Source organism: Ursus maritimus, unplaced genomic scaffold (genome assembly GCF_017311325.1).
Source record: "Ursus maritimus isolate PB19 unplaced genomic scaffold, ASM1731132v1 scaffold_16, whole genome shotgun sequence".
NCBI classification, from domain to species: Eukaryota; Metazoa; Chordata; class Mammalia; order Carnivora; family Ursidae; genus Ursus; species Ursus maritimus.
Genome location: NW_024424008.1, coordinates 6,827,239 through 6,853,675, shown reverse-complemented (window position 1 = coordinate 6,853,675; position 26,437 = coordinate 6,827,239). Strand labels below are relative to the sequence as shown.

Genomic DNA, 26,437 nt, shown 5'->3' with positions numbered 1-26,437 from the left:
ATGGCCAACATAGCTGTGTCTGAGGTGAGTCACTTCAGCGGGCTCCCTCTAACCACACAGGTCCGTGAGGCAGAAGAGCTCAGTTCCAGTGCCAGCTCTGCCACTCTCTAGCCCTGTGACCTTTCCCTCTCTGGGTCTCAGGCTTCTCTTCACTAAAATGAAGGATTTGAACCAAGTAAGTGGTTTCTAAGGTCCTTAAATTTGGAGTGTGAGTTTTGACAAGTCATTTTTCTTTCTGGGGGTCTTAGCTTCCTCATCTATAAAATTGTAGGTTGGGCTGAATAATTTATAAAGTCACTTCTGGGCTTAAATATTTTCTTCTCATTCTCTCTCTCTCTCTCTCTCTTTTTCTCCTTTCTGCCTTGTATTGCTTTCTGGAGCGTTTCTGTGACAGTTAACAGCTGTGGACAGGAAACCCTTGAACACTTCTAACTTGGCAAAGGTTGCTGCTCCTTCTGAACCTCATCCCAGCCCATTTCCTGTGTTTACAGCGTTTGGGTTTTTTGCTTAGTGACAGGCCTGACAGGCCAAAGTCCAGTTCTCCTCATGGCCTTGTGCCGGGTAGACCAAAATGAGCACCAGTTTGGGAGTTTGGGAGACAAGGTTTCAGTCTCCACTCACCTGGGTCACCTTGTGCAAGTTACCTGCCTTCTCACAGTTAAGTGTCCTCATCTGTAAAATCCGAGGGTTTAACTAGCTCTGTTATTGTAGGATATTCGTATTTGCCTCCCTTTTATTCCCCCTGCGGGGCCTCTGTTTAGCCTGTTTCTTCCACATACTCCACTGCGGAAGGGACCCAGGGTAGCTCCCTTTGTGTTTGTGACAAAATAAGAGGAAGAGGGGAAGTCAAATAGCTATCTCGGGCCCAGATTGGCAGCAGAGAAGAGTTGAGGTGGGGAGCTGGTGTGACCAAATTGCCCAACAAATCAGCTATATTGTTGGTAACCGGGTGGACACCAGCATGTATCTATTCTTATCAAGACTCTGGAGGCAGACAGTATCCCAGTTCCACCCTTTCTTTGACTATTTATATGACTCGAGCAAGTCGCCTAGCGTATCTGGGCCTCAGTTTCCTCATCTTATATTAGGGATAATCAAAATACTGACTTTACAAAGTTGCTAGAGAGGCAATGTGTGTACAAGTCCCAACATAGTCCCTGACGTATTTACCCCCCCTTTCTCCCTTAGACAATAACAATGTCCTTAATTCTGTTCATGTGGAGATAGTGGGAGGACACTCAGGTCCCACTGCAGGGGAGCTAACAGGCCAGCTGGGGACAGAGTCCAGTGATGACTGGGAGAGAGCTCATGAGGTGGTGTCTGAGCCAGGCTGGGCTCAGTGCTGTGGCCTCAGAGGGGAGACTCATAGGGACTGGAATAGTTAGAGAAGCCTGGGGGGAAAAGGACTTCCCTGGGCCTTGAAGGGCCAGCAAGTTCTGACCATGAGGAGTTGGGGGGAGAGTAACTTTAGGTCCCATCCGCCCTTCCTCAAGCTCTGGTGCTTTGCATAGGGTCCATTTCACGTTTGTCTCCTCCCTCTCTCCATCTAGGCTGTTATTATCCAAGGGACTTATCCTTTTCCTTTTTACATTTTTAAGAGAAAGAAAATGTGAAGGCAAGGGGATGGCATAATATTTATTTGGAACAAACTAGTTTTACTTTAATCAACGGGCTAGGTAGTTTGCTTTCATAATCTTCAATACTTAGGAAGTTGTGTTATTATGCCACATTTTACAGCTAAAGAAACAGTGCCTCCAAAAGGTGAAGCAGCTTTTTCAGCTCAAAATTAACAGGTTACAATGACAAATCCAAAGAGCTCTTCCTAATAGTTGAGTATGGCTCCAGCTAGTTTAGAAGATATGTATATCTTCTCAGTTATGTTCTCAGTTATGTTTCTTCACCCAAGTTCTTAGTAATCTGTAATAGTCGTTTTGTGCTTATCTTCTAGAGATGACTATCTTATTCCTGGCTCTGCTGTACTTACTCTGGCTCTTAGCAGTACTTCTCAATTCTCTAGATCTCCAGTTCTACCGTTGACTCAGATTCAACCTCCTTACACCACCAACCTTTGATCTCTTAATTCTTTTCCCAGTTATCACCAAGCACCCATGGTAGGCCAGACCAGAGATGGATGCAAAGATTGTTCCTGCTTGGATCTGTCAGTGTAATGGTTAGACAGACCCTTACAATAAAAACAACTTGGTAGTGATTGAATGCTTACTGTGCACCATGGTCTGTTTGAAGAACTTTATGTGTATAAACTCATTTCATTCCTAAAACTCCATGAGGTAGACACTGTTTTCTTCTTATTTTATAGGTAATGAAATGGAGGTCCATACAGAGGTTCATTGGTCTAAGTTGTGATAGAGAGGAGCACAGGGGCCATGGCACAGAAGAGGGGCTCCTATTCTAACCCAAGGAATCATGTAGAGAATACTTCCTAGAGGAATTAGAAAAAGCCTGAGTAGAATCTTGAAACTTGAGTAGGAATTAGTCAGGTGTAAAATGGGGCAAGGATATTGTAGGCAGAGGGAACGTCATGTACAAAGCCACAAAGTGAGTCTTGCATATTTATGGAACTGAAAGTAATTTAGTGTGGTGGGAGTGTGAGGGGTGTGGGAGTGAGTAGTATAGGATAAGGCTAGAGAACCTGCTGGGGGGGGACCACCTCTTGAAAAGCCTCTATCCTTTGCTAGATTATATTCGGCATATAGGCCAGTGGTTTCCAACTTGAGGATTTGAGACTCTGAAGGGGCTCCTTGAAGGGTGTCTTGTGAATTCATATTATTTTCTCAGTAATTTTTCAATCTGTGGATACTAAAAATATAATTATTATTATTTTTAAAGATTTTATTTGAGAAAGAGAGAGAGAGCGAGAGCGAGCACAGAGGGAGAGTGAGAGGGAGAAGCAGACTCCCTGCTGAGCAGAGAGCGTGACATGGGGCTTGATCCCACGACCCTGAGATCATGACCTGAGCCGAAGGTAGACACTTAACCAACTGAGCCACCCAGGTGCCCAAAAAAGTATAACTATTATTATATGGGGCTTTTGGAATTCCTCGCTGAAAAGAAAGTTAGGAATTACTGTTGTAGGAGTTTGGGAGCTCTGCAAAGGACTTTTTTCTTTAAATTAGAATATTTATTGAGGTAATTATAGATTTATACACAGTTTAAAAAAAATGCAGTGAGATCATTTGGAAACTGCAGTTTTCCCCACAGTAACATTTTGACAAACTGTAGTATAATATAACCAGAATATTGACATTAACACAACCTGCCAATCTTGTTTAGATTTCCCCAGTTTTATTTGTACTGGTTGTGTGTGTGTGTGTGTGTGTGTGTGTGTATGTGTGTGTAAATTGCATTCCAACACCATAAGTAACCTTCATGTTGCCCCTTTATAACCACACCTTTCTCTCCCACCCCTTCCCTGTTCCTAACCTCTCTGTCCTCTGTTTCTAAAGTTTTGACCTTTCAAAAATGTATAAATGGAATCGTAGAGTTTGTAACTTTTGGAATTGGCTGTTTTTGTTCAGCCGTAATTCTCTGGAAAATTAAAAAAAAACAACAAGTGGTTGTATGTATCACGAGTTTGTTCCTTTTTATTGCTGAGCAGTATTCCATCATGTATAATGTATATAACCATTCACCTGTTGAAAGGCATAGGGACTGATCCCAGTTTGGGGCTGTTACACATAAAGCTTCCACGAACATTTGTATATAGTTTTTTTTTTTTTTTAAGATTTATTTATTTATTTTAGAGAGAGAGAGCAAGTGTGTGCAAGCGGGGGGGGGGGGGGGAAGAGAAAGAATCTCAAGCAGACTCCCCACTGAGCACAGATCCCGATGCAGGGCTCAGTCTCACGATCCTGAGATCACCACCTGAGTCAAAATCAAGACTCAGACACTTAACTGACTGCGCCACCCAGGTGCCCCTGTGTGCAGGTTTTTTAATGTGAAGCTGTGAAGGATTTTATTCAGGAGAGTGGTGTAGTCAGATATGAATTTTAGAAAAATTATACTAAGTGCATTAGTAGAGAATGAGTTTGGGGGAAACGAGCTGAGACAGGAAGATCACTGAGGAAACTGCAGGAACCCAGGCAAAGTGCTTGGAGACCTGAACTCAGTTCTCTGTGAGTTGGAGCCTGCTCGGCCACAGAGGCCTTTCCTCAGAAATCACGTCAGGCTCTTTCACATGTGGGAGCAGGGCCCGGAGCCTGGGCTGTCAGGAGGCCCAGGCACACTTCGTTCTGGGTAGTCAGTCCCCCTTCTGGGGAGATGCCATTACCGTAGTTGAGAATTGTCTTTGCTATGAGGTGAGGAAGGGCTGCAAACCCAGTTTTTGGAAGGATCATCCTGACGGCAAGGTTTTTCAGTAGATGTTCTTGGTTATCTTCTCTCAAGAAAAGAAGAAAGGGGGCCACTTATCTTCTTTGTACAGTTTGAGTGGAGGCTTATGTGGGGCAGGAAGATGGTGAGAAGCTCTTTCCTGGGTCTGGTCTCTGTGGTAGGCCAGCCAGCAGTGGGCCTGGGGCGGCTACAGGATGACCTCCTGCTGTGATAGAACCTGGAATCCACATTGTTTTTACCCCACATAGTGGTGTGCCTGGCTCCCCAGCATTTCTGTCCTCCAGGCATTTATCACGGTGCTCTTGGGGCCACTGTGATCAGGACTGATTGTTGGAAGCCAGCTCCCCTTCTGAACCAGAAGGGTATAATTCTAGAGGGTCCACTCACGGGTTGGACACCTCCCCTGGGCACGGTGCAATGTCCTTATCTGGGCAAGTTCTTGGGGGCCCATCCCAGCACTTTCAGAAAACTTTTCCCAGCAGAAATCTGTTTTGAGTTGTTTGTAATTATTTTTTGGCTGTCTCAGACCCTGACAAGTGCTGGCCAGGATGCAGGAATGTTTGGGTCACGTGCCAGGTCAGAGAATTGGGGGCAACTTTTGAACGAGTGTGTGATGATTTAATTTCTCTGGGGCTGTCATGCTTCTTGACACAGATACCTTTAGAATATAAAGGTCTGTGGTATGTGGGACCCCAAAGCTGAGAAAGCAAATGTTCGAAACCTGTAAGCACCTTTCAGTTGTCCCTAGACCAGGTCTTGTGTTGCCCGGGGCTCTGCCCGACACAGGGGAACACCAGAAAAATCAGACTCATGTGTAGTTGGGAAGATAAGACTCACAGGTAAAGCAGAGAATAGACAACTGACAAGTGAATGACTGACACTTACAGGGCTTGACCGTTTTTCCAAGGACTTTACTGATTTTTCAGATAAGAAAATGCTTTGAGCAGTCAGAGTATAGGAAAGTTGAAATTTAAAGACCTGCCACTACCACTTCTGTAATTCGGGATGTATTTTAATCATTGGGGGCAGGGGCGGGGAGCCCCGGAGGCCAGAGAAGTGTACCTTTACTTCCTTTCGTATTTCTGGTGCCTTTGGTTAGTTTGGCTAGCTCAGTGTCAACAATTGGGTGCTTGAAAGTCAGGAATCAATGTTGGAGTGGTAGCGTGTGAGTGCTGAACTGCGGCTCAGAGACCTTTAATTTAGTTAGAAAGATTCTAAAAATTAAAGGGCAGGCAGATAGGCTGTTAAGCGGACGGACCAGAGTCCGAGGCCCTGCAGGAGACGTGGGAGGAGGCACAGGGAGTCAGAACAGCTAGAAGGCCCTGCACCGGAAGCCTGGGTTCCTGAGGTCATGGCCTGCTTGGTGGGAACTAACTTTAGGGATTAGCCACCTTCTTTGGGAAGGAAGCTTCTTGTGAAACCAATATTTGAAGAAAAGAATACTGAGAGGAAGAAGGTAGAAATGGGACATGGTGGGCTGGCTGAGTGGAGAAAGGGCTGAAGAATTCATCTCGTCTAGCAGGTGATTATGTTTCATATGATCGGACAGACGCATATTTTGCTCTTTTTGTTTCTCCTCACAGAGTGTACTAGGGACTCAGTATTCCTTCTGTAGTGTCTTTTCTTTTCTTTTTTTATTTTTATTTTTTAAAAGATTTTATTTATTTATTTGACAGAGAGAGACAGCCAGCGAGAGAGGGAACACAGCAGAGGGAGTGGGAGAGGAAGAAGCAGGCTCCCAGTGGAGGAGCCCGATGTGGGGCTCGAACCCAGAACGCTGGGATCACGCCCTGAGCTGAAGGCAGATGCTTAACCACTGCGCTACCCAGGCACCCCTCTTTTTTTTATTTTTAAAAAATTTTTAATTTTTAAAAAAATTTTAAAGATTTTATTTATTCATTTGACAGAGAATGTCAAGTGATTCCAGGACACTGGGATCACGCTCCGAGCCAAAGGCAGACGCCTAACGACTGAGCCACCCAGGCGCCCCTCTGTAGTGTCTTTTAAACTTTGTTTCTAAGTCTTAATAAGGAAGGGGTCTCTGGCTAGTGCTGGACACTAAAGAAGTTAGGGCAAAGGAATGTGATTTTACCTTGCTTGGGGAATGGCACAAGACCAGTTAGGACTTCTGTGTTGACCCTCAGTAGACCAGCAGAACGTATTGGAACTTGTCCCTATTTGTGGGTCTTGGAGAATAAGGGTTAGTAGTTCTAGGGAGCCCTCTTGCACAGTCTCATCTGGATCTCCCAACTGACAGCCTTACCACAGGACATGGCATAGGAAGTTAATGAGACTTCTAATCTGGTTCTGCCACTAGTTTGCTGGCCAACCTCGTGCAAAACACTCCCCTTTCATAGCCTCAGTCCCCTCCAGTTGTAAGGTGGGCAGTGGTCCTTGCTGCCTCCAAAGCCCTTCCAACTCTGCCGCTTAGAGCCTGAGTACAATGGGGATCTATCTCAACATCTATCACTCCTGTTGTATGTCAAGAGTTTTTGCAAGATTGGTAAAAAGTACCCTTTGACTTTGGGTTCTTTAACAAATGAATCCGTGTGAGATGCTGTGCTCCTTGCTCTGGGGCTTGCTCTGCTGGGATGCCCTCCTTTGTTCTAGTCCCACTGTCTTCTACCTTTCACACAGTGCTATCTCCTGCTGCTCTGGTCTCTGGTGTCTTACCGTATTCTGTTTTGTGTCTTTGTGATTCGTATACGGTGCTCATTCTCGTACTTTCTGTGGGCAGGGACTGTGTTTGTTCATGTCTGTTTCATCAACTGAGTTCTTCTGGGCATTCATTTGTTCATGCAGTGACTATTCACTGGAGCCCAACTGTCGTGCTGGGGACTCTGCTAGGTGCTGGCTGTTGGCTCGAAGGCAGCACTCAGCCATGAAGGCAGCCATGGTTCCTGCCACTGTGGAGCCTACCGTTTAGTGAAGAAAGATATTAAACAAATTATCACGCAAATAATTATAATCGTGAAAATTGCTATCAATAAAAAAACATAGAGTGCTTTGGAGAATGTCTAATGTGGGCCTAAACCAATTTGGCAGGGAAGATGATCAAGGACGATTCTTTGAAGAAATGGTGTTTAAGTTCAGACCAACAGTATGAGTCAGAGTCTGCAGGTCAAGAAAGAATGAAGAGGCTTCCATACAAAAGGAATTCTAGGTTATTCTTTTTTTCTTTTCCTTCAAATTTTTATTTAAATTCTAGTTCGTTAACTTACAGCATGGTATTGGTTTCAGGAGTAGAATTCAGTGGTTCATCACTTACATACAACACCTAGTGCTCAGCACAACCAGGGCCCTCCTTAATGCCCATCCCCCATCTAGCCCACCCCCCACCCACCTCCCTCCATCAACCCTCGGTTTTGTTCTCTATCTTTGAGAGTCTCTTACAGTTTGTGCCCCCCTTCCCCCTCCCATATATTCATCTGTTTTGTTTCTTAAATTCCACATGTGAGTAAAATCATATGGTATTTGTCTTTCTCTGACTGACTTATTTCACTTAGCATAATACACTTCAGCTCCATCCATGTCATTGCGGATGGCAAGATTTCATTCTTTTTGATGGCTGAGTAATATTCCATTGGGTATGTGTATACTGATGTGGTTTTGGAATGTTGGTAAACTCTGGAGGTGATGGCCAAGAAAGAATTCTTGAGATGTCTTCAGTGCAAGAAGGTGATTTTATTAAAGCACAGGGACAGGACCTGTGGGTAGAAAGAGCTGCTGCATTGGGGTTGGGAGGAATGGCTGCTTATATACTTGGGAGTGGGGGGAGGGGTAAGGACAAAGGGAGGTGTCTGAAAGGACTTTCATATGCTAAAGAAGACTCATAGGATGCTGGAGGCTTGGCTACTGTCAAGATGGTTTTTCGTTCTAGTAAGGCATTAACTTTAAGACAGCTGGGAGTTTCCCGGTGGAATGACATCTCTGCCCGCTTAAGTATTTGTAATGGGCTGCAGGTTATAAGGAAATTGTATTTTATTTGCATTCCCTCTACCTTTGTTTCCCACATCACTCTGGAGGAGAGAGTGATGTTAGGGCTCCAGGAAATTGAATCTACGGGTTTCTGAAAGTTAGGCTACTGATAAGAATGCTTTTTGCTTGTGAATCACTAAGACTTTTATAAACTGATGGAGACTGTTGTCCTGCAGGACTGTGACCTATGTCAGTTAACCATTTGTTTTCCCTTCCCTTAGCTTTAGGGCAGCCAGGAGTGCCTGGGGAATGTCACACATATACCACCTGGGGGGGGCGTTTGCAGGGTGTCGGCTTGTGTTTTGTCCTCAGCTTGCTTTCTGCTCCCTCATCATAAACCACATCTTTTCTATCCACTCACCAGCTGGTGGACACTTGTGTTCTTTACATAGCTTGGCTATTGTTGATAATACTGCCATAAACATCGGGGTGCCTGCGCCCCTTCAAATCTGTATTTTTGTATCCTTTGGGTAAATAGGAATTCTAGGTTGTTCTCAGCCCGGGTTGCACATTAGCATCACCAGGTAGAAGAGAGTGTATGAAGCAGCTGGACTGGTGCTTCATGCTGGTGCTTCCTGGGGAGAGTATAAAGTGGCACAACTACTCTGGAAAACAGCTTGGCACTTAAAATGTTAAACACACTCCTGTCACATATCCCAGAAGTTCCACTCCTACTGGAACTCAGGATGAAAAACTCATTTTCACGCGAGAAAAATGAAAACGTACGTCCACACAAAGACTTGTACATGAATCTTCTTAGCACTTTGTTTGTGATAGCTAAAAACTGGAGGATGGATAAACACATTTTGGTCTAGTCTTTTAGTGGATAACTACTCAGTGATAACATGGAGAAAACTGAGCAAAAGCCACCAGACACGAAAGAGTGTATACTGCTGACGGTATTTCTTTGAAGTTCCAGGGCAACCAAAACTAATTTATGATGATCGAAATCAGATCAGTGGTTATGTGGGGCAGGAGATGAGGTCTGGCAGCAAAGTACCAAGTGGGAACATTTTGGGGTGATGGAAATGTTCAATATCTTGATTGGGGCGGTGGTTATACAAGTGCATATGTCAAACACACTGAACTGTACACTTAAAATGGAGACATTTTATTGCGTGCAACTCTGTCTTAAAAAATACCCATGCTCTATTTTTTTAAATGTCAAGAAAAGGCAAAACTCATGTATGGTGATAAGAGTCAGAAGAGCGGTTACTGCTGTGGGGTGGGGTGAGATAGTGGTCGTGGTAGTATTGATTGGAAAGGGGGAAGGGAGAGGAAGTCTTCCTAGAGTGCTGGGAATGTTTTATTTCTTGATTTTTGGTGGTAGTTACTTAGATATATACATGTATAAAAGTTAATCTATATGTTTATTTATACACTTTGCTGTATGTATGTTATGTCTCAAAGAAAAACAAAAGAGCAAACCCCCTGTAAAACCAAACCCATACCTAGGTCCCATCCATAGAGATACTGATTTAATTGGTCTGGGATGGGGCTTGGGCATCAGCGACATAGGTGCTCCCTTAGTGAGTCTAATATGCGGCTGGAGTTGAGAACTAACGTGCTGTATGTGGAAAGAAGGGGAGAAACTTGGAAGATCAAAGAAGGATCGCACAAAGCTACGGGAGTTGCTGGCCATGAGACCAGAAAGGTGGCAGGTGACTAATTATTCTGGGCCTTGAGGGCACTTTAAGAAATTTGAACTTCATCTTAAGAGTAATGAAAAGCTTTTGAAGGGTTTTGAGTAGGAAGATGACTTGGACAGACGATCAGCCAGCTGGTGTGCACTAGCATTGCCTATGGGTAGCATTCCTGCTGATCGCTCGTTAAGTATGCAGAGTATCTCCCCTGTGAGGAGAAGAAGATTTGGAATAGTTGAGTCTTCAGCTAGGATTGGTGCTTGTTCAGAAGTGGGGAGTGAGGGAGAGTGAGATGTCAAGGTTTTTGATGCAAGCAACTGGAGAAGTAGGACGTTTGGGGGGAACTAATGAGTTTAGATTTAGACATGATGTGTTCATGTTCCTGTCAGACATCCTTGTGTGGAGATATTTAGTACGTGGTTGGCTTCTGTGGGTTTCTGAGGGTCACAAGTGAAACTTGCAGCAGAAACATCATTTTGCTTTTTTGGGGAGTTGGCAATAACTAGTAATTTCTTTAAATGGTAATCAAGGCTGTGAGGAGAGGTGAGGTCCTTTTAGGAGAGAGAGAGAGTAGTATGAAGAGAAGAGAGCCTTGGACTGAACACAGATTCTTTAAAACTTCAACGTTTTCAAGTCAGGTCTGGAGGAGAAACTTGCTTTGCACATTCAGGAAAACAGTCATTCATTTAGCAGATCTATATTGAAGACCTACTGCGTGCCAGGCACTGTCTGAGTCCCTGGGGATCCTGCAGGGAACAAGAAAGTCTCTGCTCTTGTGAGCCTTACTTCTATTGGAGGGAGATGGTTAATAAACAAATCAACGAATAAGTGTATCATGTGTGAGGTGGTAGTAGGTGCTATGAAAAAAGGAAAAAGACATGAGCTCTGCCCTCAGATACCCTCAAATAACCGCGTTGTAAGCTGACTGACGTAAGGCCAGGAGAGGTGCAAAGTCAGGAACGCTCATGGCATCAGGGGTATATCTCAGCATGTTGCACATCGAAGCTCTATACATTGTTGAGGCTGTGAATTTTTTCTTTTCCACTGAGGGCTTTCTTTAATTATATTTCATATGAATTAAAAGAAAAATTGTTACCAGAGTATTCAAATCACAGGTTAGAGTGAAAATATAGTTATCTTGCATTATAATAAACATTTATTTTTTAAAAGTATGCTAGTAAGAATTGTAAAAATGTTTACTGACCACACACATATTGTAGGCTTTTTTTTTTTTAAAGAACAGTTTTAGGTTTACAAAATTCAGAGGGAGGTACAGAGATTGCCTCCATATTCTCTGCCTCCACACATGCATAGCCAACCCCATTACCAGTGTTACTTACCAGAGTGGTACATTTTTTGTCAAGGATTAGCCCACATGGATACATCCTAATCACCCAAAGTTCATAGTTTCCCTTAGGGATGTCGTGTGGGGTATTTTTCGATGTGTCCTCTGAGGGGGAAGACATGGGAAGTCTTTTGTGTCAGTGCTGCTTGGGTAGCTGAAAGTAGTGCCTGCTTTGTCCATAAGGAAAGCTCTTCTGAATTTCTGCCCCCTTGCTGAGAAGAGCTGGGCCGCTGCTTGGGTATGAGGACATGATGTTCTACCAGGGGCAAGAGCACCCCTCAAGAGGCTGGATTTCACTCAGCCCCGGGAGCTGATTCCTCTTTCCTCTGTGGCTAGACCTACTATGTACTGTATTCCAAGGGGGACCTTTCTTGCTAGTTCCAGGTCCCAAACCGGTTCCCCTTCTCATTCTTTACATTTTTGTGAAGAGAGTACTTTCTCCTACAACCCCCTGCCCCCCAGTTCCCCAGCCTCAGCCTCATTCGAGGTTCTGTGCTATTTTTCTCTCTGCAATGTCATGGTCCTTGGTCGAATCTGAGTCTTCCCAGGGCTGGTGCTCTGCCTTAACAGTCTTTCGAGCCCTTTCTAAGGGTAAGGGTGGATTCTGATCCCATCAAGAGTTCCTGTGGAGCTTCCGGGTCCCATCTGGGGGGTGGGAGGTGAAGTGGAGAAATTATTCACAATGGATGATGCCCCTGCTGGCAGAATTTACCAATTTCCAGATTCCCCTCAGGTGCCAGCCAAGTGGTAGGGAACAGTCTGACCTGTGCTCGTCTCTATTCCTTATCTGTACCTTCTTCCCTGAGTGCTGTTTCTCTGACTTCTTTCCCCTTGGGCTTGTTTCTCACACCAGACGATCCATTGTCAGGCTCAGCTGCGGGGACTCTGCTTTGCATGTCTGCAGGTACTCGGTCTCAGGGGTTTGGATTACTGTTTAGTGATGAGAAACTGGCTGGAAGAGAAGAGGCATCAGGGGGATGGTGGATGTTCGTGGGGGAATTGGTCATTTGTACTCAGGCATTCTCTTGTCTTTGGGGGAGATAGGGTTTGTTGGGAATCCATTCATGCACGCTTCATTCATTCGGCCAGCGTTTATGGTTTCCTGCTTGACAGTGGGTGTTAGTGATGATGCTGTAGTAGGCCCTGGGGGGAGAGTCAAACCAGTGCTTGCCCTTTTCTGGATGTGGCATGCGAACAACTCAGAGCATGAGAATGGATATAACAGAGTTACGGATGAAGTGCTTTGGAGCATAGAGCAGTCAACGATTAGCTCTGCCTGGAGAAAGGAGAGGAGACCTGGACATGAGGGAAAGACTGTGGTTTTGCCTGCCGGTGATTGACAAAGTGTGGTCTGCAGACCATTGGGGGTCACCAAGATCTTTTCAAGGGTCCAAAAGGTCAAAGACATTTTAATAATAATGCTGAGATGTTACTTGCTTTTTTCCACTGTGTCTATATTTGCACTGATGGCACGAAAGCAATTACGTAAAACTCTTGGTTCCTTATCAGGAGTCAAAGCAGTGGCAAAAAACTGTGCTGGTGGTCACTTTTCCTCACATCCAGGTGCTCTGTTTAAAAAAAACATTTTTAAAGAAAATATAGAAGTAAAAATGTATGAATTCTATTAAATTGTATCCCACGAATACATGTCTCTTTAGTATTCTGTGGGATGAAACAGGAAGTGTGCATAAAGCACTTTTGCTGCAGGTAGAAGTTTGATGTTTTTTTCAAGAAGGTGTTTGTGCCATCGAGTTGCAAGTTGAACTACCTCCTTTCTTCAGGGAACACTATATATATATATTTTTAAGATTTTACTTATTCATTTGACAGAGAGCACAAGCAGGGGGAGCGGCAGGCAGAGGGAGAGGGAGAAGCAGGCTTCCCATTGAGCAGGGAGCCCAACACGGGGCTGGAGCCCAGAACCCCAGGATCATGACCTGAGCCAAAGGCAGACGCTCAACTGACTGAGCCACCCAGGCGCCCCAGGGAACACTATTTTTACCTGAAAGAAAAACTGACAGATAAACTGTAGTTACTCAGGCTAATTATTTAGCAGATATTTTCTTGAAAATGAGTGAGGTGAGTCTCCTACTTAGAGGAAAACAACTGGTAGTATTTGTTGCCAATGATAAAATTCTAGCTTTTCTTTAAAACTTAGAATTGTGAAAAACTTGTATCTGCCACCGTGAGCTTGACAGCTTCCCAGATTGAAAGCTTTTCTGACGGGGGCACCTCAGTGGCTCAGTTGGTTAAGGGTCCAACTCTTGATCTCAGCTCAGGTCTTGATCTCGGGGACGTGAGTTCAAGCCCTGTGTTGGGCTCCATGCTTGGCGTGGAGGCTACTTTAAAAATATAAGCGTGCCTGGGTGGCTCAGTTGGTTGGGTGTCTGACTCCTGATTTCGGACCAGGTCATGATCTCAGGGTTGTGAGATCAAGCCCCCCATCAGGCTCCATGCTTAGCACAGAGTCTGCTTGAGATTCTCTCTCCCTGCCCCCCCCCCCCACTGCTTGAGCTCTCTCAAGCTCTCTCTTTCTCAAATAAATAAATAAATAAATAAACTTTTCTGATGAGATTAGTGGTGATACTAATAACTGATTATTTTGATATTGTATAGATGAAATGGGTCAAATTTGGAAACTCTGCCTAACTCAATGAATCACTAGTTTTCATGTGACCAGTGCATCATGTTACAAAATCACACCTGGATAAAAGATCATTCAAAATGCAAGATAGAGCAATAGATTTTAATGTAATAGAGTACAAAAAGTTCATCCAGATAGTTTCAAATTTCACATTGCAACTAATCTGTAATAAACCTACCACTTGTTAAGTTTTGATGTAATATTAGAGAAGAATGTTCACAGTTATCTGAAAGGTTACTAAAATACCCGTCTTTTCCAACTACACATTGAATGTGGAAATAGATGTAAGACTGCAGTCGTCTTCCATTAAGCCAGATATTAAAGAGATTTGCAAAAATGTAAAAGAATCCCACTCTTCTCAGAAAACATTTTTTCCAGAAAACAATTAGTTTTCATAAAAAATCTTACTTATATTAATGTTTGGAGAATTATTGGTCTAAAAGGAATTAATTGCTATTAGAATTTGTATTTTAATTTCTAATATGGTAAATATCAGTTTGGGGATTTTCAATTTTGAAGTGTATACAGGGGCCCTGAGATCAAACAATTTAAAACCTGGTCCTGTACTATTCTTTTTACTTAAAATTGTCTTTTCTGCCTAGAGAAATTCTACTCATAATTGCTAGTTGGTATTTAATTATTCATTCAAAAAACATTTACTGAGCATCTATCAAGAACCTGGCTTTTGCTTGGGGCTGGGGCACGGTCCCAAGCCCTTCTGGAAATCACAGTCTGGTGGGGAAGACAAACAGAACTGCAACACAGTATGATAAATGTTATCAGCAAAACAGACATAAATGTTGTGGGAATATAGACTATTGCCATCATCGCTTGCCAGCTCATCTAGAATGTGTGCTGATCGATCCGATTGCACTGTATGTCCTATATTTTATTCTTCGTAATCTGATAGGGAGAGTAGCTGGTTGGCAGAGGGTGAGAGCTGTTCACTTGTTGCTCTGGGAGGAAAGAAGGAAACTACAAAGTATTGATTGTCAGCTTTATGCATGCCCTGTGCTAGGTGCTTGAATAAATGTGGTCTTAATTTTCACGAAAACCCTGTAAGCAGATGTAATCATCCTCATTTTACGAAAGAGATATTGGAAGCTCAGAGAAGTTACACAACTTGTCCAACATCACATAGTTGTAACTGATGGAGCTGGGATTTTGACATACGTGTTCTGGCTCTAAGTCCAGGGCTCTTACTAGTAATGCGTTGCTAACTGGTGGGATCTTCTAAGGTATTCCCAGATGGCTGTGGGAAACCTTGCCAGATTGGAATGTATAAGAGACGAGAGAAAGGTCTCAGGAAGGAGAGAGAGACGGCCTAGGAAATGCTTGGTAGCAGGAGTCATTTGCGAATTTTGGCTAACATGGTTTTTCTGGACAGGATTCTATGGCCTTATGGGACATCAAGATTTTGTACTCCTTTATCCTCAGTCCCTTTAATCCTTCTCTATGCCAGATGATGCCAGCAGCAAAGGTCACCTGTGTGTCTGATCAGGTTACAAACCAGAGCCTAGTGTTTGAAGCCCAAATTTCTTGGACCTGCCATAGGCCTTTGGGAAAGGGGCTGGCTGACCTTAGGCCAATGGTGCCCAGCCTGGAGATGCCCCATCCCTAGAGCTCAGTAAACTAGTTCAGCATTTTAAAAAAGCTTATTAGAAGTTATGCTTTGGGGCACCTGGCTGGCTCAGTTGGAAGAGCATGAGACTCCTGATCTCAGGTTGTGAATTGGAGCCCCACGTTGGGTGTAGAGATTACTTAAATAAATAAAACTTAAAAAAAAAAGAAGTTGTGCTTTACTTATGATAAACCTGTGTGTAGATACAGGCTAATGAGAAGATTGGATTTCTTTGCTTTGGGTCAAAAATCTGTCAACCTGATGTAGTTCAGGTGTGTATCTATGGTTTTCTAGAATAGGGTCAGCAAACTCTGGCCCAGGGGTCAAATTCAGCCCACCACCTGTTTTTGTGAATCAAGTTTCGTTGGGACACAGCTAAGCTCATGCACTTATGTTTTGTCTGTGGCTACTTTTGTGCTCTATGATAGAGTGAAGTAGTTGTAACAGAGGCTATATGGTTCATAAATCCTAAATTGTTTACTGTCTGGCCTTTTACAGAAAACGTTTGCTGATCCCTGGGATAATCCTGATTCTTTCTATCATGGTACTTATTAGCACATAGTGTTTTAATCGCCTCTCTCTCTACTTTTATAACTAAGTTCCTTGAGAGCAGGGGTGAGATCTGACTCATCTCTTTATGCCCCGTGCTGATTACAGAGCCTGACATATAAAGAACACTCAGTAAATGTTATTTAAATGGGCACATCATATGCTGATCAAAAATCTCTGATAGGCATGGGGCGCCTGGGTGGCACAGCGGTTAAAGCGTCTGCCTTCGGCTCAGGGCGTGATCCCGGCGTTCCGGGATCGAGCCCCACATCAGGCTCCTCCGCTAGGAGCCTGCTTCTTCCTCTCCCACTCCCCCTGCTTGTGTTCCCTCTCTCGCTGGCTGTCTCTACCTCTGTCAAATAAATAAATAAAATCTTAAAAAAAAAAAATCTCTGATAGGCAATTAAAAATTTTATTTTCTTGTTCTGATAGGCAGTTATATTTGCCTTTGATGAGCACAAAAGCAGGAATAAGGGCAGGAAAGTGTTATGTTGGCAATGCTAATCCCAGTGCCGTTCGCTCCCATCTGTGAACCGGTCAGTACTTACTGCAATTCTTTTTGGGTAGGTAGTTCATGGATAGGAGTCGATAAACGAAACAGTCATGCCAAGAGCTCTTGTTGGTGAGGAAGTTGAGAAACAATGCCTTAATCTTTGGCTGCATTCTGCTCTTTCTCAGTACCCACCACCGCTTCACCCCACCCTGCACTCTCCACTCCAACTTGTAGGACAAATGTAGAAGAATATAAGGTTATATGGAGATATTTCTTTGGCATGTATACTATTTGTCTTACTTTTTGTCTTCTATAAAGCCGTTTCTTCAGGGTACTTCTTACCATCTGTGACTTCCAGAAGATGAAGCCAACTTAAAGTGTCTGTTCGCCTTGGCGTAATGGCAGTCAGGTGAAGTGCGGGCCTGGGAGTCAATAGACCTGGGCTCTCTCTGCGGCCCTTCCACTGTCTTTGACTTTGAGCACATCAGTTAGCATCTGTGAGCTCCAATATCCAACATGTTTTTACTGCGTCACATCTGGGACATTTTCCATATTTAACATTTATAGCCCTCCCTCATTTTGAAAAGGATTTGAGCAACTAGCCAGTGAGAGAGAGGTGACTCGTCCTGTCCTGTCTCTGTCTACAGGAAAATGATTAAATGGATTGGAGTGTTTCAGGTCTCTGATCAGTGCCTTCTAGAAGGCTTCACGGCAGCAGCCTCTTTACCCTGTCCTTGCTTTCTCTTCTGTGAGTGCTTCTTCTTTGGGAGTGATCTGAGAGTTTTTGCTGGAGAGAAGTTATCAAGATCAGGGCCAAAGGGAAAGAGGAATTTTCGACTCTAAGAATTGGAAGGCATACTAGAAACTTTACTTCCAATGTCTTTTTCAGATAGCGAGCTTGAGGCCTGGAGAAGGGAAGTGGCCTCCCTAGGGTCACACGGTGGAGCTGAGACGAGAGGCCAGGCTCTTTCTGCTGGGTGCAGAGTGTTTCCCGGGGTTCTAAGAGAGGATTAGGTGGCCTTGGCTCTTGTGTTGCTTTTGGTGCTACATGACTGTTTGTCGGTGGTGGAGGAAGCTGTCCTGCGGGCCTCCCGCTCTGCTGTAGCTGGTGTGCTTAGGACCTTGGCTGCCTGATAGCTGTTGCTGACTGTAACTCTCTGCGGGCAGGCTCAACACGGGCAGGCTTTCTGCAGCTCGCCCGTGGCCAGCACTCCGCTACTCCCAGCAGTGACAAAGTGAACGAGAAGGAAGACTGCATATTATTTTGGCACTAGTGAACGGGCTGTGTTTCTGTTTCTAGAAAGATTATTAATGCACGTTTATTTATCGACTAAAAGTGGTATTTCGCTGGAATATGTATTTCTTCACTTTCTAGTAAGGCTAAACTTCTTTCCCTGCGTTCGTTGGCTACTTGTATTCTCTCTCATTTGTGTATTTTTCCTTGTGGGTTAAGTATTCACGTTCTTCGTCTAGGTCCCCGTGTATCCCCAGTCTTGTGCTTGGCTTCCCTGCCAGGGAACAGTTGGGATAATAAAGCATTGTGCCTAAATGGGGGACCTTAGCACGTCCTTGGGGAGAGAGCTGAAGACTGGATGAAGCACTTTTCTCACTGTACAAGTAGCCCGTGAAGTGGCTACGTAAGGACTTAGTTGCTGGAAGCCGAGGACCCTGAGACAGGTGGGTAGTAGAGGCCGGTCACGGCCCACAGTAAGGTTGTCTCTTGCTTTTCCTGTACAGAGTTTTGCCGGATCGACAAGCCCCTGTGCCACAGCGAGGACGAGAAGCTCAGCTTTGATGCAGTCCGCAGCATCCACAAGCTGATGGACGATGATGCCAATGGCGATGTGGATGTGGAAGAAAGCGATGAGGTGAGCTCTCTCAGCCTGCCGTGGCTCTCTTCTCTTCCTGTGTGGACAGTCCCTGAAAGCTGTCTAGACGCTCTTCCCCGGGGAGAGGTGTTCTTGATGTTGGCTTGTTCTCCAGGAGCTCCTCCCTGTCAAGGGAGGTGATTCTCAGCAGAACAGCCGTGTAGGATTCAGCCTGCCCGAGTGCGGGCCTGATGTCTGTGTCTATGCCTGGACTGGCTCCCATCTGCCTGCCAGCTAGAAGCAGAACACTGACTGAGCTGTGCTGTTTGACAGGGACAGGGAGCCCCGAGGTTGGTCTCTACAGTTGCCCTGAGGCCTTACTGTAATCCTGCTGCAGACGGAGGACATCTGTCTGTACTTCCTGTGTGCTCAGCCCTGTGTCGGTGTGTAAGGGAGAAGTCAAGGCTGTCATTATCTTGCCCTCCGGGAGTCTACACTCTGTTTGGGAGGAAGAAACACATGTTCCTAGAAAGCTCATTCTGAATTCCAGGCTGCAGTTGCTGGGAGCCAGTTGAGTGGTCCAGCTAGTCGGAGCGAGAGGAATCTCTAGATGGAAAAAGCTCTGTTATTGTCTCACCTTTTGGCATTACTACACTTCCAGCTCCACAGAGCCCAGAGCACGGAGTCATCATGTGTGAAAAGATGTAAAGGTTTCATTTGATTTCAGGCTCGACACGAGCCAGCAGGTTGGCGAAGCTGCCAAGTTATGCCAAATATTTAATAGTGATATGGTGTATGTCACGAGGGAGAGGTCAGCTGAGTCTCATCACCCTGCTCGCCAGCCCACCTTTTAAGTTTTGAGTTCAGTTTTGGATCTCACATTTTCAGAAGCTTTTGGAACAGTGAGAGCCTATACGGAAAGGAGTGACATGAACGATGAAGGGCATGGAAACTATGAAATGGAGACATTCAATAGAATTTAAGATTTGTAAGTATTACGTCTGTGCCAGGCCCTGTTGTAGACACGGGGCTGTGGCAGTGAAGAGGACACACACATCTGTCCCCATATCATTTACAGTTTAGTGGAGAAATGTTAGTCTGGAAAAGAAAATATTCGGCTGATTAAATTTCTATCTTCAAATACATTAGGAGTGGAGGAGTCAGATTTAGATAATGATGGTGCAGGTGATGAAAACCGCAGCACTAGCTAGCATTTATTGAATTCTTATTCTGTGCCCAGCACAGTGTTAAGCTCTTCATAATTAACTCCTTTACCTTTCTTAACAGCCTTTTGAAGTTGGTATTATTGTCAAGGACTGGAGCCTTGGAAAGACTTGTTCAAGGACACACTGTGTATGAGCACAGATCTGATTTCAAAGCTCATGCTGTTAAGTACTGGTGTGCTATTTCTCTCTCTAAGAGCAGAACCAGGACCAACGTGGGAAAAGTAAGAGATGGGCATAATCTTTTAGAATAAAGAGTCATCTAACAGCACCATCTTGTCATAGAAGAGGCTTCCTTGGTAGGTTATGTAGTGAACGCCCGTCACTGAAGATGGGCAGGTAGGATACAGCACTCCACCGATTGGTTAGCAGAGGGGATCCTTGTGTTCAGTTGAATTAGATAATGTCGGAGGAATTTATAAGAGGACAAAAATAGACTTCCTGGAGCAAAAGTAGACATTCGGGTGGAGTGGAAGGAGTGGGGCGGCCTGAGTAGTAAGTAGGGAGCCCGTGTGAACACAGATGTGGAGGTAGTAAGAGCGTGATGGGTGGGTTTGGTTGGACAGAGCGACTGTGGTGGAAGACTGCAGGACAAAAACCTGGAAAGGAAAGTGGGGGCCCAGGCAGCCTGGCTGAGAGATGTCTACTTGTCGAACCTGGCAACTGTAGGTCCTTGAGCAAGGACAGCAGCCATGATAACGTATCTGAACTTTGGGTTGCATCTAGAAGTGGCACTGGCCCTCAAAGGACCCAAATTTTATTTGCCTGTGCTGAGAATAGAACCGTGTTCCTGGAGGCAGATGAGGCCTAGAGGTTTCCTGATCTCTCTCCGGGGGCCTGGCCACAGGACTAGGGGATGGATGGCACACCAGTTAAGAAGGTGATGTGATCCAAGATCCACAAATTCCTGGGTATCTTTGTCATCCGCTCTTCCTTCTTTTTTCACTTTCTGCTGATTGCTTTGTCAATGAGGGGAGGAAGAAAATGTTCTTTTTAGAGGAATGTTACCACAACAAAAAGCTCATCAGCACAAACTGTTCTAAAATAACACAAAAGCTGTCACCCTGCTCTTCTCTGTGCCAGTGGTGAGCTGTTCTTTTTCAGTATAGCTTCTGCCTTGCCTTGGCTTCAGCTGCTCTCCCTACAATTCAGGCCTCTGGTGGTGAGGGGGGCCTGCCAGTCTGGGTTTTCATGATCCGTCACAAGCAACTGTCTTTGAAAGAGAAAGTAATGGTAGCAAAGTGTGTGTGCTTAAGTCAGTCTAAACATACGAGACAACCATGGAGGTCAGGTTCTAACTAGAGCGTTGGGTGGACCGCTCAGAGCTTAGAATGTTGGCTGATGGGCACTGAGACGTGAGAGATGAAACCCTGCTTGTGCTGGCCATGAGGGACCTGAGCTTTTCAGGACCACTTAAAAAGCACTGCTGATTCCCCAAGGATCTTTGCGCAGGTCTGAAGGGATACCCTATAAGGCCTCATTTATTCAGCCTCGTATCAGTAAGTTTTTCAGATAACTGAACTATAGCCTTATTCTAGATCTTTTAAAATTGTAGCCATTTTTGAATGAAGTCTTTCTTTTTACAGATTATTGTTAACAGAGTGGTGACTTTATTTGGAATATTCAAAGCATGTCTTCGGGGCCTCTTATACGATTACCCCAGTACCTAGATTCCTATATGCATTGTTGTGACTTCTTCTTATGATTTCCCTGTCTCTCCTTTGATCATCCCCATTTCTAACTGCTGTCTTCACTCTGCTGTGAGCTATGACAGTAGACTGACAGCAAGCTGAGACTCAGCAGGCGTTCTATAGACCGTGTATCGTCATTGCGCGTGGGGCAGCCGGTGTGGCAGCTCAGGTACTGTCTTTGCTTGCTTCTGCCTGAGCTGGCAGAGCTTGGGGACTGCGGGCCCCTCACACGAACAAGATGGCACTGTTGGCGATGGCGCCCTTCTTGCAAGGCTGGGAGGGTTCAACCAGCCCCACCGGTGTGGAAATTCGTGGCCTGTGTTCCACTGAGACCTCTGGTGGGAGCGCTGCCTGTGGGTAAAGGATTTACTGCAGTGGGATGGTCCTGTCAGGTTGTCTGGACAGTCTCAGGTGGACCGAGAGAGGCTGTCTACACCCACTGTCCCTTCGACTGGCCCTGACACGTTGAGAGCAGTGTTATTTTCTTCTCTGGAGCCTACGTGGGAAATCAAGGGCCTTTACCCAGCCATTAAACAGGTTTTTATTGAATACCTGTTATGTGCCAGGCACCATTGCAGGGCTGTGTGTTCTACAGCAAACAAAACAGGTAAGATTTCAGCTTTTATGAAGCTTGCATTCTAGTGGTCTGTATGTCACAGGTGATTAAATGATGAGTCAATTCTGAAAATAAGACGAACTGTGATTATAGTAGTTTAGTGACTTCCCCTTTAGTTTTTTTAGGTAAGATGATGGTTAATGATTCCTACCCTTTCAGGGTTATTGTCAGAATTCAGTCAGAAAAGTGCTGTTAAAAGTTTCTGGCAGAGGGGTGCCTGGGTGGCTCAGTGCGTTAGGCATCTGACTCTTGATTTCGGCTCAGGTCATGATCTCAGGCTCCTGGGATCGAGTCCTGTGTTGGGTTCCACGGTCAGCGGGGAGTCTGCTTGAGATTCTTTTCCTCTTCCTCTGCCCCTCTCCCAGCCTGTGTGCACTCTCTCTCTCTAAAATAAAAATAAATAAATCTTAAAAAAAAGTTCCCAGCACAAATAACTCCCAAAACTCAACAACAGAAACCAAGCAACTCGATAAAGAATGGGAAAAGATTTGAACAGACGCTTCATCAAAGAAATTATATGGATGACAAAGAAATGTATGAAAAGATACTCAATATCACTAGCCATTAGGGAAGTACAAATTAAAACCACAGCGAGATACCACTACACATCTATCAGAATGGCTAAAATTAAAAAATGGACACCACCAAATGCCAGGTGTGGAGGAAGAGCTGCTAGAACTTTTGCTTATAGAGCTTCTTAGAAAGTTAAACATGATTTACTACGTGTCCCAGCAATTCTGCTTCTAGGTGTTTACCTAGACCTAAGATAGATAAATGATAGATAAATGAAATAAATAAATAAATAGATAAATGAAAATTTATCTATTTATAATTGATTATAAATCTATTTATTGATTTTAAGTTGATATTAAATCTATTGATTATAAATCTATTTATCTAATTGAAATGATAGATAAATGAAATAAATAAATAGATAGATAAAGGAAAATTTATATTCACACTAGAACTTGTACATAACGTTTATAGTAGCTTTATTCACAGTCGCCAAAAACTGGGCGCAAATCAAATGTCCTTCAGCGTGTGAGTGGATAAACAGACTATGGAGAACGAGCTACTGATGTTCGCAGCACCGATGAATGACAAAGGCCTGATACCGAGTGAAAGAAACCAGACTCGAGAAGTTACTGCTCTGTGATTCCATCCACGTGACATTCTGAGAAGGGCAAGAGTGTAGGGTTGGAAGCTAGGTCAGTGGTTACTAGGGGTTAGGCGTGTGGGGAGGGTTTGATTACCAAGGGACAGAAGAAGGAATTTGGGCAGTAATAGAATTTTCCTGTGTCTGGGTTGTGAGACAGTTACAAGAGTCTAAGTATGTGTCAAAACTCATAGAGCGATATCCCCGCCAAGAGTTAATTTCATCATAGATTAGTTAAGAGAAAAGTTGGCAGCATGGTACCGGACACACAGTTCAAGCTCAGCGAGTGCTAGCTCTTTTCCCCTTCCTGTTTCTTCTATATTTCCGGAAAAGCTACCTGCATCTGACAGCTGTATTTTAATGTTTGCCTCACTGATGTGTTTCTCTCACAGGTCACGAGACTCTTCAGGGCAGGGACTGACCTTATTTGGTTTGTTTGCCTCTGTTTCCCCAATGCGCAGCCTAGGGGCTTAATCACTGTGTGCAAAGACTGACTAATCTCCCTGGAGCAGCATGGTATCTGGCTGAGGAGGGAGGCTTGAGCACGGGCATGACCACACATTTTGGGGGGTGGGGGTGGGGATGGGTAGGTAGCGGTAGGAGCCCAGGAAGCTGCAAAATCAACTTCTGCTTTTGTTAGTGTCTGCGGTGTGTGGTGTAGGAGCGTAGCACGGGGTTGAGAGGTGGTGCTCTGGAGTGACACGGACCTCAGTCTAAGCCTGGCTCTGCCTGGAGCAGCCGTGGAAGCTTGGAGAAGTTCTTGAATCTCGTGCAGCCTCGGTTTCTTTGTTAGAGGTGATAATAGTAGGTGTCTCATGGAGTTGTTGCAAAGCTTAAAAGGAATAATGCATAGAGAGCCCTCAGGACAAGGCCTGGGGTGTGGAAAAGGCTCAGTAATGGTTAGTTTTTGCTCTTATTGTTGTCGTTATTGTTTTCATCAGAAAGAGCATACATTTTGATGCAGAGAGGCCTGTGTTCAAAACTTGCCTTTGCACTTACTGTGTGACAAATAGGCGAGTAACTTCACCTCTCCGAGCCTCAATTTATTCAGCTGTTTGAGGAGGGTAATTCTTTGGAGGGTTGTCGTAAGAATTGAATGTATGCAAATGACTGGTGCAGGATAGGTGCTAAATCCGTGTTTCTTCCTCCCTCATGGCGATGGTACAGATAGTGAGGGCTGACCTATATAGCAAGAATTCCAAATCAGCTTTCGCATCATCCCACGGCCTCACAGCATTCAACCCTGGGAGCCACCCCCCTGCCCCCAGCGTGGCTGACTTGACCAGGGCCGGCGTGGGCAGGAGGTAGTTCTCTCCGCCCTGAGTGGCCCACCGGAACGGGGTGAGGCATGACAGAGCAGGGCCGCTCCCCTAGCCTCCGGCCCCTGCCTGTGTGCTTCAAAAAAGGTCTAGGTGAGAACTTCTCCTTTCCCCCCACCCACCTGGAAGGCTAGAGGATTTCTGAGCAACAAAGCCATACTATAACACTGTCGTCAGATCTGTTTTGACTTAGTGGGGTAGAAGTTGACTTGCTTTCTCCCTTTTGCATTGTCCCCCCAGCGGGGCCCGCTGGGTCCTGGGGAGCCGTGTGGACTGGGGAAGGTTGGAATCTGGCACCAAGTGGAATCGGGGCTGCGGGAACTAAACCTTGAGAGGAGCAGCCCCACTTGGAAAGTCTAGAGGCCGCAGGAGTTGGGCTTGATAGGAGGTGGTATGTAGGGAAGTTGCTAATTTAGATGCGGGTGAGTTATGCCCAGAAGTACTAACATGGTTACTAGGAATTGCTTTCCCTCCTCAGGCTTTGGGCTTATTTCCGTATATCCAGACAGCTGTGGACACCTCTCAGTCTTTCTTTGCCTCTAGTTTCCCCTCTAGACCAGCCGCGTTGTACACACTGCCCATGATCTTCCCAAGTCGCATTTTGGTTTCCTGTGTCCTGCGTGATTTTCTTTTCGGATTCCACCTGACTTCCTGTGCCAAGCACTCCATCCCTTCAGATCTGGCCGTAGTCTTTCTTAAGACTGTCTGGACGTACCTCCTACCGCTCTGGTCTGGCCCTGGCCCTGGCCCTCATCATCTCAGACTCATTCCACGCTTGCTGCAATGCCCTTTCTTTGCTCAGCTAGTTCTGCCTAGCTGGGATTAACTTCTTCTGCCCCCACTTCAGCTCATGGCCCTGTCCGTATCCGTCTCAGGTATCTTCAGGAATGCTCCGGACTCACTTCTCATGAACTTTCCCTGACTTTCCTACCCCCACCGATCTCTCTTTCATCCCAGGACTAACTCCCAGAGTACACAGTCCAAAGCAACTCAGTTTAGCACGAAATTAGAATGTCTTGCTTTGTGTCCTAATGATTTTGATTATATTATCTTGCCTGTACGTTTGTCTTTTTGTGCTATTACTGGAATTACTAAAGCACAACTCTGATCATTACTTCTGCCCTGTAGGGCGAGTGCAGTGGAAAAGGAGCATGGCTACCTTGTGCCAAGCCCTGTTCTAGCTGATTGCATACACAGTTTCATTTAATGCTCAACCACTCTGAACTAGGGGTTACTAACTGTGTTTGAGAGGTGATGAAACTGTAAGAGTGGCCTGCCTTTACTTACTAAATTAATCTAAACTCTAACCTGCCCTTCAGTGCTCCCACAGTCTGCTTTTAGCTTTCCTGACTGGTTGACATTACACTTCATTCCCTTACTTTATGCTACAACCATCTCAAACACGTTCTTTATATCCCATCACTGTGCCTTTGCTTTAGATAAATGTTCATCTCAGCATCTCTCTGCCTCCCATTAGCCTGTAAAAATTCCACTTGTCCACAAAGGCCTAGATCAGGGTGTCTCAGCCTCAGCATTAGTGACATTTTGGGCTAGATGATTCTTTGTTGTGGGGAGCTATCTTGTACATTGTAGGATGTTAGCAGCGTCCCTAACCTCTGTACACTGGATATGGGTAGCAGACCTCCACCATCACCCCTTTCCTCCAAAGTTGTGACAACCAGAATGTCTCTATTGCCAATTGTCAGTTGCCCTGGGGAATACAAGTACCCCTGTCTGGGGCGCCTGGGTGCTCAGTCGGTTAAGCGTCTGCCTTCAGCTCAGGTCATGAACTCAGGGTCCTGGGATCAACCCCCACATCAGGCTCCCTGCTCAATGGGGAGTCTGCTTCTCCCTCCCCCTCTGCCCCTCCTCCCCCCTCATCCTCATGCTCTCTCTCTCTCAAATAAATAATAAATAAAGTCTTAAAAGGAAAAAGAAAAAAACTCTCCCTGTTTAAGAACTGCTGGCCTAGATTAAATGTTTTCTCCTAGAAATCTTGTT

At 45.0% G+C, this 26,437-nt stretch overlaps 1 protein-coding gene across 2 annotated transcripts in view; it reads left to right on the top strand.

Moving 5' to 3' along the window:
- STIM1 (stromal interaction molecule 1) overlaps positions 1-26,437 on the top strand; it is a 186,420-nt gene that overhangs the window by 82,079 nt on the left and 77,904 nt on the right. For both annotated transcript variants that reach the window (XM_008707267.2, XM_008707266.2), the window contains exon 2: positions 18,361-18,491. In XM_008707267.2, the coding sequence (XP_008705489.1) occupies positions 18,361-18,491 (131 nt within the window). The remainder of the gene's footprint in view (positions 1-18,360; positions 18,492-26,437) is intronic.